General features: G+C 55.9%; 1 protein-coding gene across 6 annotated transcripts in view; it reads right to left on the bottom strand.

Moving 5' to 3' along the window:
• Positions 1–12,410, bottom strand: part of CAPN15 (calpain 15) — a 43,070-nt gene that overhangs the window by 25,447 nt on the left and 5,213 nt on the right. For 3 of the 6 annotated variants that reach the window (XM_084295691.1, XM_084295695.1, XM_084295692.1), the window contains exons 4-5: positions 9,240–9,385; positions 3,657–3,976 (exon numbers count right to left, since the gene is read on the bottom strand). The exons of 1 other annotated variant lie outside the window; for it this stretch is intronic. In XM_084295691.1, the coding sequence (XP_084151817.1) occupies positions 3,657–3,832 (176 nt within the window). In that variant the 5' untranslated portion in view covers positions 3,833–3,976; positions 9,240–9,385. Of the gene's footprint in view, positions 1–3,656; positions 3,977–9,239; positions 9,386–9,553; positions 9,651–12,410 lie in introns of those variants that run through there. 2 more of the 6 variants (XM_084295693.1, XM_084295694.1) reach the window with 2 other exon arrangements.

Raw genomic sequence — 12,410 nt, 5'->3', positions numbered from 1 at the left:
AGCCCCAATTTAAACAATTTCACGGCTCTGAGAGGGAGCGGGCAGCTGGAACAGCCGGCGGGGACAGTGGATGGGGAGGACCGGGAGCAGCCCGGGGTGCTGCCAGCCCCACGGCACCACATGCCCTGCTGGCCAAACCCCGCTCCTGCTGCAGGGTGCCTGGGGAGAACCAGCAAGGAAACAGCCACGGGGGCAGCGCTCCCACCAAGCAGGTACCCAGGACCCCTGAGGCATCGTAACCCCACCAAATCCCAGCAGAACACAGCACCACGGCTCCCTGGGGAGCACTGTGCTGCCCGCGGGCACGAGCTCTGCTCAGCGCCATCCCCAGCCATGTCCTGGGCACCGCAGCAGATGGCAGCCCCCTCACAGCTCCGAAGAGAGGGCTCTTTTTCTCTCCTCACCCCTTTGTGGGTACAGTCAGGGCAGATTTTGGTTATCCTCAGCTCTCCCCCAACCACACAAGCCTCTGGTCCTTGCCTGGGGGCTCGGGAGGAGCTGGCGGGTCCCTGCAGGGCCCTGCAGTGTCCTTGTGCAGGTGGGGAGGGATTTGGTTAGCTGTGTGGCAGCGATTCCACCAGCTCGGAGAATATCCCTAAAATCCCCAAGCGAGCTCCTCCATGCGTGACCTTGCCTGAGGTTTTGAGCTGCTCCTAAGGCTCGGAGAACAAGAGAAGGGCTGGGAGGGCGGGCGGCGGCGAGGAAATAAGAGATGAAACCTCTAATGGGTCGAAATGCTGCTATCTTGGGATGAGGAAAAGATCTTCCTGAGCAAACCGCAGGCAGCTTTCACTCCTGCAGGGTGCAAAATCAACTCTGAGCACACCCAAAGCCGAGCAGGCTGCTGATAAAAAGCAGGGAGCTGCCTGCCCCAACCCACAGCCCCGGCCCCAGCCTCAGACGGGCTCAAAGCCCCTGCGACAGGATCGTGTGAAGCTACCAGGCCACACCAACCTCCTCCTCCTCCTCCTGTCCCACACATTTAAGCCATGTGGTTCCCAAATGCCAAGGCCCCGGCTGGCTCGTGCTGGGAGGGGTGCAGCAAGCGCCCCCCCACCCACTGCCAGCCACAGAAGCGGGTCTCCTCGAACAGCTGCCCTCAAACAGCAGGGAGATTTATTTCTCCACAGCGTTTCAAATAAATAAATAAACAAATCCGTTCCTCCCTCCACGGTCGTTGAGGCCCAGAGGTATTTCATTCTGAAGAGGCTTTTGTAGGAAAACACACAGGCTTTGCGGAATGCTGCGGGGAACACCAGCTCCCTGCAGAAGGGAGGCACGCGGGGAGCTTCGGCCACATCAAGCGGTGGGCAGAGGCGCCCAGATTCAGCCACACAGATCTTGTGATGCTTTCCTTGAAAAGCCTCTCTTGAGGGGATCAAACCCAAGCAATTCTCGGTGCTCAGAGCCCTGCCACGATGCACCTGAAGGGCTCTGTGAGCCCCACCGGCTGGGTGCTGGCACGCTCACAGCACCAGCAGAGACCCCCCGAAGGCCCACGGGCACCTCCGGCAGCAAAGGGCCCTGTCCCTGCATGGCGACATCAGATCAGCTACCAGGAACTCAACCAGGACAATGTCCCGTGCCCCAATTCATGAGCGCTGGGGGACGGAGGCGCAGTGAGCAGAAATATTCTCTTAAATCTCCCCTGAAGGTCAGCTCAGTGCTGTGATCCCCTCCCAACACCAGCCACGTGGCACCGCACCTCGCTGCTGCACGAGGGGCTGGGCACACGGGGAGCCCAGGCCCTGCTGGGCTTCCTCCCCCTCCTGCCACCCCTCTGTGGGGGAAGCCTCCCCCTGCTGCCCACCAAGTACGCGTGCCCCCGTGTGCCCCCGTTTTCCTGCCGAGGACAGGCTGCACCCGTCCCCGAGGCGCGAGACGGAGCCGAGCGGGCTTGGCTCCGTGCTGGCCCGCGGCAGCCAAAGCATTATCGGCTCCGAAGGTGGCCGCAGGCACAGACAGGAAAGCAGCAGGAAAAGCAGAGTCTATCCCCGGCCTGCAGCCCAGCCTCCGATTGACTCCCCAGCACTCCGCTTCCTTCCTGGCTGCGGGACTCTGGGGACGAGGCCATTGAGAGGCAGCCCCACCTCCTCGGGCTTGTTCTAGTTAGTTACCTTTTTTTATATATTTAAAAAAAGGGCAATATATTTATCTGTTCCTCTCTGGAAACCTGCTTGTTGTCCCAGCAGGCTCGCCGTGGGAGCCACGGGCGCTTTGGCCTGAGCTCAGCACCTCTTCTGCACCCGCTGCCAGCACCGCAGCCTGAAGCAGGCTGGCTGTGTGCAGGCAGAGCGGGGCGCTCGGCAGAAATTTCAACACCTTCCCCAGCTCTCCTCGGGGAAAAGCAGCAGCCTGGAAGGAAGGATCCTGCGGGCAGGACCCAGCTCTGCGGGCAGGATCCCTCTAAGCTGGAGGGGACAAACCTTCAGCACCCAGACCGCCTGCCAGCCCCGGCGGTGGGGAGCTGCACAAAGCAGCCCTGGTAAAGGCCTCTTGAGCATCGCCAGGGCCTCGGGCCCACAGCTGAGAGCAAAGACAAGAACCGGTTGCTTTCACACCGCTATCAGCTCAACGAGGGACCCCCAGACAGGGCTACAAAGGAGCAAAGCACGGCGCCGCTTGCCTTGGGGTCTCCCCGAGTCGTGCGCCAGGCGCCGTGCAGCAGACTCGTGGGGACTGGCAGCAGCGATGAGGCAGGAAAACGAGGGCTGCAGCACGGATAGGACGTGACCGTCACAGCAAGTGCTCCCCGTGGAAAGCCACAACAGCTCGGGGACGCTGAGAAGCAAGCAGCTATGCCTAAAAAACCTAGTGGCTCCAAACGGGCTGAAGCAAGTACCAACAGCCGAGCAGGCTGGAATCTACACAGAGCAGGCATTAGGCAACGGCTCCAGCACTGTTAGCACAAAACGCGGCAGCTTCTACAGCCAAGCCCCCAGGCAGAGGATTTTTAGCTGCTGTCGACATACCTCGCAACCTGTCAGAGGCTGAACCAGGACATCCGCCCTCCAGCGTGAAGAAAAACTCCTCACTCCCAAGCGGCTGGCGGGGAAGGGGCAGAGGCAGCGACTCGGGGACACGTCCCGAGATGCTGATTTCACCGAGGGATAGAAACTGGGGGTCCAAAACCCCGAGCTCTTTCTTTTTCATTCTGTTTTGGTGTGTTTTGTTCCCCGGGATCTGGTATTCAAAGCGTTTCACTTCTTTTTCATTAAAACAGCATCTCTCGCTCTTTTGAGTTCAGAAGCTCTTGCTGCTCATCCCCAGCCAGCCTGGGGTCACAGTCCTCCCCCCGTGACACTCGTCATTAGTTGGGAGGGGGGAGGGAAGCCACAAGCACACAGCCAGCTTGTTCCAGGAACTGAGATCCCATTCCCAGGCAGCCACCTCCGCAGCTTAGGCGAGTGAGGAGGGGCTGTGATGGGCCCTGCAGCCTGTCCTGCAGGAGACATCGGCAGCCCTCTAACAGGACGCAGGCTGGCGTCACCCAAATCGGGGAGAATTCAGCCCAAAGTTCCACCAGGGCTAGAGCTGAGCCCTGATGGAAGAACCCGACCCTCAGCAGGATCCAAGGCAATTTCTCCCCGAATGCAGCACCCTGGGCCGAAGCTGAGAGGTAAGCAGGTGAGCAGGCTCCTTCTCCTCCTCCTTACCTTCGCACCCGGTGGTGTAAGTGCTGATGCTGCCGCGTTATAAGGGCACTTTCCCAAACAGGACCACTGGGACTACTCCTATACCAGCCCACGGCTGGGTGCCCCGGGTAGGGTGGGCTAGTGAAGCCATGGTCCGACTCGGTCTCTGCGGCCAGCGACGAGGCAGAGCTCCCCATGGCTGCCCCGTCCCCAGGCCACGCGGGGATTTAGCCTAGGTTAGGTCCAAGCCAGCGGCGCAGGCAGCTCGGGTGGAACAGGCGAGGCGCTGCGGCATGAGCTGCTGGAAAGATCCCAACGCGCTGGAGAAAGGAAGGTCGGTTCTGATCAAGAGGTGGAAAAAAAAAAACACAACAAACAAACAGAGAAAGGGAGGAAAAAAAAGGGAAGAGAAGAGAGAGAGATAAGGTACGGTTCAAGCAACACCCCTCCAGCTTTAGAAGCCTATAAATGCATGCTGCGAGCGGGGCCACGTCACTGAAGCCACCTTTTGCTGCCTGCAGGATAGGATCCCTCCAGTGAAGCACCAGGAGGGCTTGGGGGCCAGGAGGAAAGCACAGCAGAGCCCAGCACACAGCCCCTGCCAGCACGGTGAAGTAGCAGAGGAGGGGACAAGCGAGCCTCAGGCAGAGCCCCCACCAGCAGCTCTTGGGAACCTCACACCCAAAAAGGGTTTTCTGAAAGCTCCAGGCTCTAGCTGGCTCACCGGGTTGTTAGTTACCTCAGCGACCAGGAGCGTGATTTGTCTGCAGTGAGATTTCATTTTTCTTGCGTGTGAAAGAAAATCTCCTTCTCTTCCTGTTCCCCAGGAACACCGCAGTAAGACTGAGAGCAGTCTGAGTGGCTACCTGCACGAGTATGCTCCTGTGACTACTTCACACAGGGCAACGAAATACTTTATCTCAGCTCAAGACAATTTTTAGCAGACCCTGAGCATCCCCCTACCCGCAGAAGCAGGCTTGGGGCTTTGAACGTTCTGCCTTTTCACCCTTTCCTACTTTTTAGGATTTGTTCTTTGAGCATCCTCACAATTATACCCCAGAAACATTTCTTATCCTCTCGTATTCAAAGAAGTTTGAACATATATATCTCTCTCCTTAAAGGAAAAAGGCATGGCAATCTGGATGCGTGTCAGGAGGAACAGATCAAGGGAACATTTAACAGGGAAAAAAAAAAAAAAAAAAGAAGAAATGAGGAAGAAAAAAATTAGCACAGCTGAGCTTATTCAATTACGCACCAGGGTTTATAGAGATGAATGAGCTGTAGAAAGACCTTTGCGAAGAATCTACTTTGTGCAGCGAAAAGGCTGAAACAAAGACTCCTAAAATACAGCTTTTCAATCCCAGGGTTGTTCTGAGGGATCAAGAAAGGCCTTGATAGATAACAGGCTCGCAAATGCAGCAGCTCAAGGAGCAGGTGCAGTTCTGCTACCAGCCTAATACTGGAATGTGCCTGCATTAGGCCATTAACTGGGGAACATTAACTACTTTGTCACGGTGGCTTCTCTGTAACCTGCAAAGCCTGGACTAACAAAATGAAGCTGGAAAAAAAAAAGTGCCCCAAAACTGTTTTTCCTACCTTGATTACCTTGCTGTAATTGGTCTGTGTAATTGCTGTGCTTCAGCCAGACTGGAGACAACATCTCCACGCCGTGCTCCCAGCTGCCTGCCCAGCGGCAGGGTTTCACTGACTTCTGCACGCCCAGCCAGAACGGATCCCTGGCGCTTTCCCTCTCATCTCCTGCTGTGTGAGCAGTTAGTTTACAGCCACCCCAATTTTTTGGCTAGATGAAAGCCGGAACACGAGGGGCAGTGCATTTCCAAGCGTCTCCAGTCACACCAGAGCTGATGATACCTGTTGCCCCCCACCTAGGGTGGCTCTGTTCCCCCTGCAGCAGCCCTCGCTGCCCCCACCAGGGCTGTGCGCGCTCCCCCAGCCATGCTGCATCGCAGCAGCAAGGCTGTGGGGGATGCAACCAAGAGGCCTGCTAGGAGACCAAACTGTCTCTCACCTCCAGACTTGGGTTCTACCACGATAAAATAAATACCTGTGTATGAAATAAAAGCAAGTTGGGTAGAAACGCAGCCCCGTGCAGCTCGTCACAGGCAGGGCTAAGCAGAAGGCAGGATGCTCAGCTAGCTCGCAGCCTTCTTCCCCCCGTGCGGAGCTGAACTGCCAAGTGCAGCAGCTCCACAGGCTGCTTCAAGAGCACTTCCTCGGCTGACTCCCAAGCTGGAAAAGCAGAGCCCTTTGCTTCCTCCTCCCACACGCGGAAACGCCACTTTTAGCTCACCACGAGAGGCGAGAGACATGCCTGCTGCCTGCATCGCTGCTGCCTTCCAACGCGCTGCCGGGGCCTGGCCCTTCCTCCTCCGCCAGGGCTGCGGCGGGGAGCCCGAGGGGCTGGGGGCCTGCTTTAAAGCGGGGCGGTAAAGCCCCCCGCGGGGTGGAGCTGGGCAGAGGCAGGCGTCTATAAATAGGTGCAGGATAACCCAGCTAAGTCGCCGTGATCTCCAAGGCTGCCTGGTCTAAGTGGGCTGCCGGGCTGCGAGCGCGGCGTGAAATCGGATTTCTCCGGGCAAAGCGGTAAATCCTCCTCCCAGGGTCACCCCTCGCAGCAGGTGAGAGCGGCCGGTGGGCAGCGTTCAGAGGGGAGCACGGGCAGGGGGAGAGAAGGCAAGGCCGTGGGAAAACAGGAGCGGCATCGCCGCAGCTCGATGCAAAGCATGAACCTGCTTGCCACGCCGAGCCAGAAAACGCCTTTGGCCAACCACAAGCAAATGAAGAGCTGGCGAGATGTGAAGGTGAGAACGAAAACTGCACCCTTGCAAGGGAAGGGGACAATTAAAAAAGCCTCTCTGGAAGCACTGAGCCTTATTTTTAAGGACTGTCTCCCACCAGGCAGGGAGATGCCCCAGGAGGTGCCCTGCAGGCGCACAGCCCGTGCTGAACACGGGAATCTTCAGCCCAGGAGGGGAGCGAGCTGCCAAGAGCTCCTCTGCCTTGGCACGAAGGAACAGGATTTTCCTCCTAATAAATAAAGCACTGCTTCCACCTATCTAATTAGAGCAGGAAACAACAAAGCAAACAGATTGGAGTGCCTTGGGAAGGGTGGATCTCACTCATGGAAATTAGCAGTTAAGCACCTTAGCAAGATGCTGAGTTCGGATTTTGCGTTTTTTTGCCCCTTGCAGCTGCAATAATTATCAGGTTTCGACTGACACTGCTGAACTGCTCCCAAAATATTGCTTCCAAAACAAAAATAGATTTGGTCCTTCCGCCTCCGAGCCGCTCCCGCACCCCTGCCCTGATCGGGGGGCTGCGAGGCAGACCCCTGGTCACGCTGCCACACCACTGCCACCATGAGCAGCGGGTGCTACAGCGAGGCCAGGGCAGCACAGCCTTCCTGGGGAGCATCCTCCTGTTCCTGGGTGAGCAGAGCAGTCTCCTGGCTGTCAGGTAAGCCCAGCCAGCAGGACTGACCCTTTGGGGCCCAAACCCAAGCTCTTCCCTTTGGCACGCAGCAGGATGAGCAGGTAGGGGCCTGGGGCTGCCCCAGCCCAGGAAGAAAGCCAGGGGTGGGACTCACCTCAGCTAGTCCCACACGAAGAAGCCCCCTCTTTGTGATGGGATACCCTCACACACTCTCCTTTTGTTATTTATTTGTTCACGTAGCACAAACCAGCCACTCAGCTCCTGCCTGAGCTTTTCAACATCATGGTTCTTGGCCTCCTGGACCCAGGGCCAAGACTTTGCCCCTCTGTTAACAACTCCACCCTATAAAGTCACCTCTGAGCTGCTGCCTTGCTCTGGTAGGAGCTGGGGATGAAAACACAGGCACCTCGCACATCTGACACCCCCTGTCCACAAGGTTGGGCCAGCAGCCAGCCCATCAGAGGCTGGAAATCCATTGTGCCTAATTCTCATCTACGTGTACCTGGGGGAAAAGCATCCTCGAAGCTGTGCCCAGGGGAAGATGAAAGCCTCCTGCTCTGTGGCTAAGATTGAGTCTGCAAGAACCAGCCCTTCTCTTCCTGCAGCTAGGTAAGCATCCTTGCCTGCGGGCTGCCTCGGAGGGGCTGGACCTGGTATCACCCTCAGCAGGGTTCCTTCAGGGTTCCTCAAGGCTTTGAACTTCCCTTCCTCACACACAGCCCCGGCGGGAGCAGCCTCCTCCCTGGGCACTGCAGGACGCGATTTGCATTTCTCTAAAAACAAAAAGAGTTCAGGGGGAGATGCAGCTGCAGGGGCAGGAGGCTGCAGGAGACCTCCTCATACACCACAAGGACAGGGCGGGCCCTCGGCCCCACGCCAGTTTAAACACGGTGCAGAGGAAGAGATCTCCCCGGCTGAGGTCACGGAGGCGGCGAGGCACAGATAGCAAGGGAAGGCCTCGGCACTGCCCCGCCGGTCTGTCCCAGCAGCCGAGCACGCGGAAGCAGCTCAGGGCTTTGTGCACGCAGCGGGTGATGCACAGCCAGGCAGGGCGGGCTGGCAAACCCCGAGGATTTGCAAAGGCAGGCACACGACCTGCAGAGCACGCTTTGCATTCGCTGTGCTGAGAGGACCCTGATAAGAGACACCAGGGGAGGAAGGGAGAACAGGAGAACAAGCTCTTTGTTTTTTTTTTTCTTTCCACAAGGCAGGAAAAGAGCTGACAAGCAACAAGACATCCCCATCAGACAGGAGCAAGCCAGACGGCAATCCAAGAGGCGAAGCCCCAACCCAACAAGAGCTCCGGAGCTCAAACACAGCACGAGCTCCCGTGACTGCCAGCAGGACCCACGTGGCAAAGCAGCTGAGCAACCCAGAAGGCCCCATGCTGAGCAGGGAAGCATCTCGCACAAAGCTGGCCCCTTGGTGACAAAAAACGAAGTTCTGCTGCTCTTCCTTCCTGCCCTCACCTGGCAAGCCGGCCCGAGTGCTGCAGTCTCGGCAGGAAATTGAGGTGTCAGCAAGTTCCAGTTCCTTGCAAAATCGCTGGCAGGGAGAGGTGGAAGGTAGCAGGGACAGACTGAGGTGTAACAGGAAGGATGGCCCCGTGGCTGGTGAGCTCGACTGGACGTGGGAGGCTGTTCCAGCCTCCAAGCTCTGCCACACAGCTTCCCCCTGTGACTTGGGGTGCTGCCAGACCTCCCAGGGAGGAGAAGCATCCCCCTCGCATGGCACGAGGATGCCGAGCACCACACGAGCACCACAAATGGGCAGGGAGGGCGGGGAGGTGGAGAGGAAGGTGAAACAGACCCAGCCAAACCTTCGTGCTGGGGGAGAAGAGAGGCCAGGCGGGTTTCTGGCCCGAGATGAAATCTGAGGGCCTGGGAGCTGTGAACGAGCTGTTTTCCAAATCACAGCGAGAAACAAGATCGGTGTGCTACTTGCAGAGATATCATTAGATGCAATTAGCTGCCTGGAAATAGATTTCCAGATGGGCTATTAACGAGGTAACAAGATAATTTTACCCAGAGTCCTAGAGCAGGGCAGAGCAGGGCCTCGTACTTCATGCCACACTTTAGCAAAGCCCAGAACAGCAGCACATCGTTCTGGCCACAGACACTGACATGCAAAGGCAAGCTTCAGGATCTTTACCTTCGTTCAGCTGCCTTGAAACTGGTTCTGGCTCTACTTTAACACAGAAGAAATTCATACACATCAGCTGGGTTGGGCTGAGCTGCACTCAGTGCCCAGCACTGACTCTTCATAAGTATGCAGGCAGAGGAAGAGGTGTCCAACGCCTGAAGCAAAAGATTGATAGGAAAAGTAGATTTATTGCAGAGCCAGCTTAGCCACAAAGCAATTAGCGTCAAAGGCTGGAAAAAGTTTCTTCTTCTCCCTCGCACAGCACACTGTGAGCAGTGACAGATCACCCAGTGAGCTTCTGGAAATCTATCACAGGCACTTACGGAGATTTGGAAGTGGAAATCGACGTCTTAATTACAAACTCTGGGGAGAAGAAGAGGGTCAGGAAAGTTTCTTCAAAATAAGGGTTAACTCCAAAACCCATCTCTGTTTTCAACCCAAGAACAGGAAGGTCCTTATCTGAATCAGCATGAAAATGGCAACAAAGGCACTGCTGAAGCATGGTCTGAATACACACAGATTAAAAAAACAAAACAACAAACACACATCTCTGAAAACCTGGTGCTCTAATAAGTCAATTAACGTGACTTCAATGAAGTTCAAGAGGACCACTTGTACCTTCCAGCCTACTGGCTAATTGTGGCTGGTTTCTGAGCGGGGTTAACAAAAGCACGCAGGCCAGCACGGTTTGTCTCATTAGCAACATCTCAGGAACACCACAGAGAGCAAGACAAGAGGAAGAAATGAACCAAGACAAGCCACAGCATCCAGTCTTGGGGAGCCTTACCAGCGGAGCTAATTCCCAGATCCTTTCCTCTGTGCATTTCTAATCCTTGCAGCACAGCTCTGTCATCCCCCTCGGCCCACAGACTGCCCCGGCTACAAAACATGTCAGGCTGAAAAATCACCTCGACAGCCCGCCTGCTGAGGCTAGCTGCATTATAAAAACCAGGAAGCTTTTACTTGCCTGCCAGCAGCGTGCTAGAGATTTACCAGGAAGTCGCAGAAGCAGGGATGCTTTGCAGGAAGAACACACACACAGGCCTCTTGCCAGGAAAACGCATCTTGAGCAACACATGTGCTCTTCGTTTCCTCTTTTTCTTTTCCTCCAGATAGGTTTAACCAGTCTCTGGGTTACCCAGCAGCAAGAAAACAATTTTTCCCCCCTTCTCACTCAGAGCAGAGTGTTGATTGGTAAACAGCAGATCTTCCTGTCTGAGGCTGTGCCAGCCTGTGCAGAACAGAACTGTTGTTATTGCACATTCACAGCTCGAGATAAACATGAGTAAGAGCCATGAGTAAGCGCCAGGCACTGGCTCTCCAATACATTTGCTTTATCAGTTTCACCTTGGTTCGACTGTTTCTGACATCGCTCCCTCCTGAAGGGGCAACACTGCAGAAGTAGCAAGGACAAAGAAAAAAAACCCAGCCAGAAGTAACGGGGACGCAGAGAGCGATCCTCTGTATGCACCAACACTCACAGCTGCGCGGCTCAGAACTCCACCTGCACTTAAAACACTCAAAAGCACGATGTGGAAACACGCAAGCCCAGCAAAGCCAACCTCCCCAAAAGAAACAATAGGAAAACAAAACAGCTTGCACAGCTCTCAGGACAAGTCTGCACCGAGAGCCATGCTTAGCGCAGGCCGGAAAGGTTACGGGGAAACAGGGAAGGGAAAAAAATTTGCAAGTCATCTCTCATCTGCAAGATGACACACTGCAATGGCACAGGAACAAGAAACTACCCTGGGAAAACCAGATGCTGTAAGTCACGGAGAGCTTCCAACCTTTCAAAGAGGAGAGCTCTGGCCCAACCGCTCCAGCAGAGCTGGGGACAAAGCACGGAGTTAGCTCCAAGTTAGTTCCTGGTAGGGTTCACGACCCGCACGAGGTGACTGGTGTCAGCAGTGTTAAACTAGACTTAGCCCTTCCTGGGCACTGAGAAAGGCAGATCTCAGCCGCCTGCTATCAGCTGGGTTCAGAGGGCCGGAGGTGCCCAAGCACAGCACAAACACAAGGTCAGACCCAGAAGGACGTCGGGGATTGTATCTTCAGATCATGCTAAGCTGACAGATAAGCAGATGAAGAGCTGGCCACCGAAGAAGAGAGCTGCAGCGAGAAGAGGAGCCTCACAGCCAGCGAAAACCCAGGGCACAGACTCCAAAAGCAGTCTCAGGGGAAGAGGGAGGAGGAGATGTCCCCTGAGCACGCTGGCCCAAGATACTCCAGCCACAGCTTGAATTCAACAGAGATTAGAGAGAAGACAAATACACGATTCACCCAAGCCACATCCAGTTGCATTCCTTACTAGAAACAAAGCCCGGTCTTCACTGTGCTGCCCTGTCCAGAACCAAAAACGCCTCCTTTCACGAGGACAGCAGTACCTGCATGTCTCCCCCTGCCATTTTTACATAATTTGGACTTTCTTGGCTTTAATCGGGCATCGTGTCCCACCTTCCAACCAACTTAAACACTTAAACAACCACATCTCTTGGCTGTGCCTCGGGCAAGCGCAGAGGCAGGACCAGCCTGGCAGCCACCAGTGGCATTTGGCACGTCCATCACAACCAAGCAGCAGCTGAAAGCACGAGACTCACTGGGAGGTGTGTGAGAGGCTGCCACCCTCCCCGCGAGCACAGGGAACGAGAACAACGAGCAGGTGGGGCAGGGAGTGAGACAGAGAGGCCACAGAGGTGATTTCTCTCCCGGCACAGCTCGGTCCTGTGACCTAACGGGGAGCATCACGTTACTGCTCGCCCCTCTCTCCGCATCCAGGTTTCACTTGTCCTGGGCTGTCCTGAAAGACACACGAATCCTGCACGCTGCCAGCTGAGCCAAGCCAGCATTTCTGTGAGGAGCTGACGCTGCCCCCGAGGTTATGACTGAATACCCCTGGTGTAAGGGAAGCGACGGAGGCACACAGCAGTGCCTGACACCACGGCGACGTTCCCGTTCCTCGCTGGCGCAGCCGTACTGGTTCCCTGGCTGCACGGCAGGAGGCTCCTTATCAGCTACAGCCATACAGCTGGAACTGGGGGATGTGCTCAGTTACACACGGCCTGAAGCAACAGCTGCCCATGAGAGCAATTATTTGAGCAAATACAACGATCACACGAGGAAAACACCGCGCTGTAGATGAGAGGGCTGTAAACTCCTGCAGATGCTTTCGGTGAGCAACTG

The sequence above is a fragment of the Netta rufina genome (assembly GCF_964035555.1).
Source record: "Netta rufina genome assembly, chromosome: 15".
Classification (NCBI taxonomy): Eukaryota; Metazoa; Chordata; class Aves; order Anseriformes; family Anatidae; genus Netta; species Netta rufina.
This window is presented reverse-complemented; position numbering and strand designations above follow the sequence as displayed.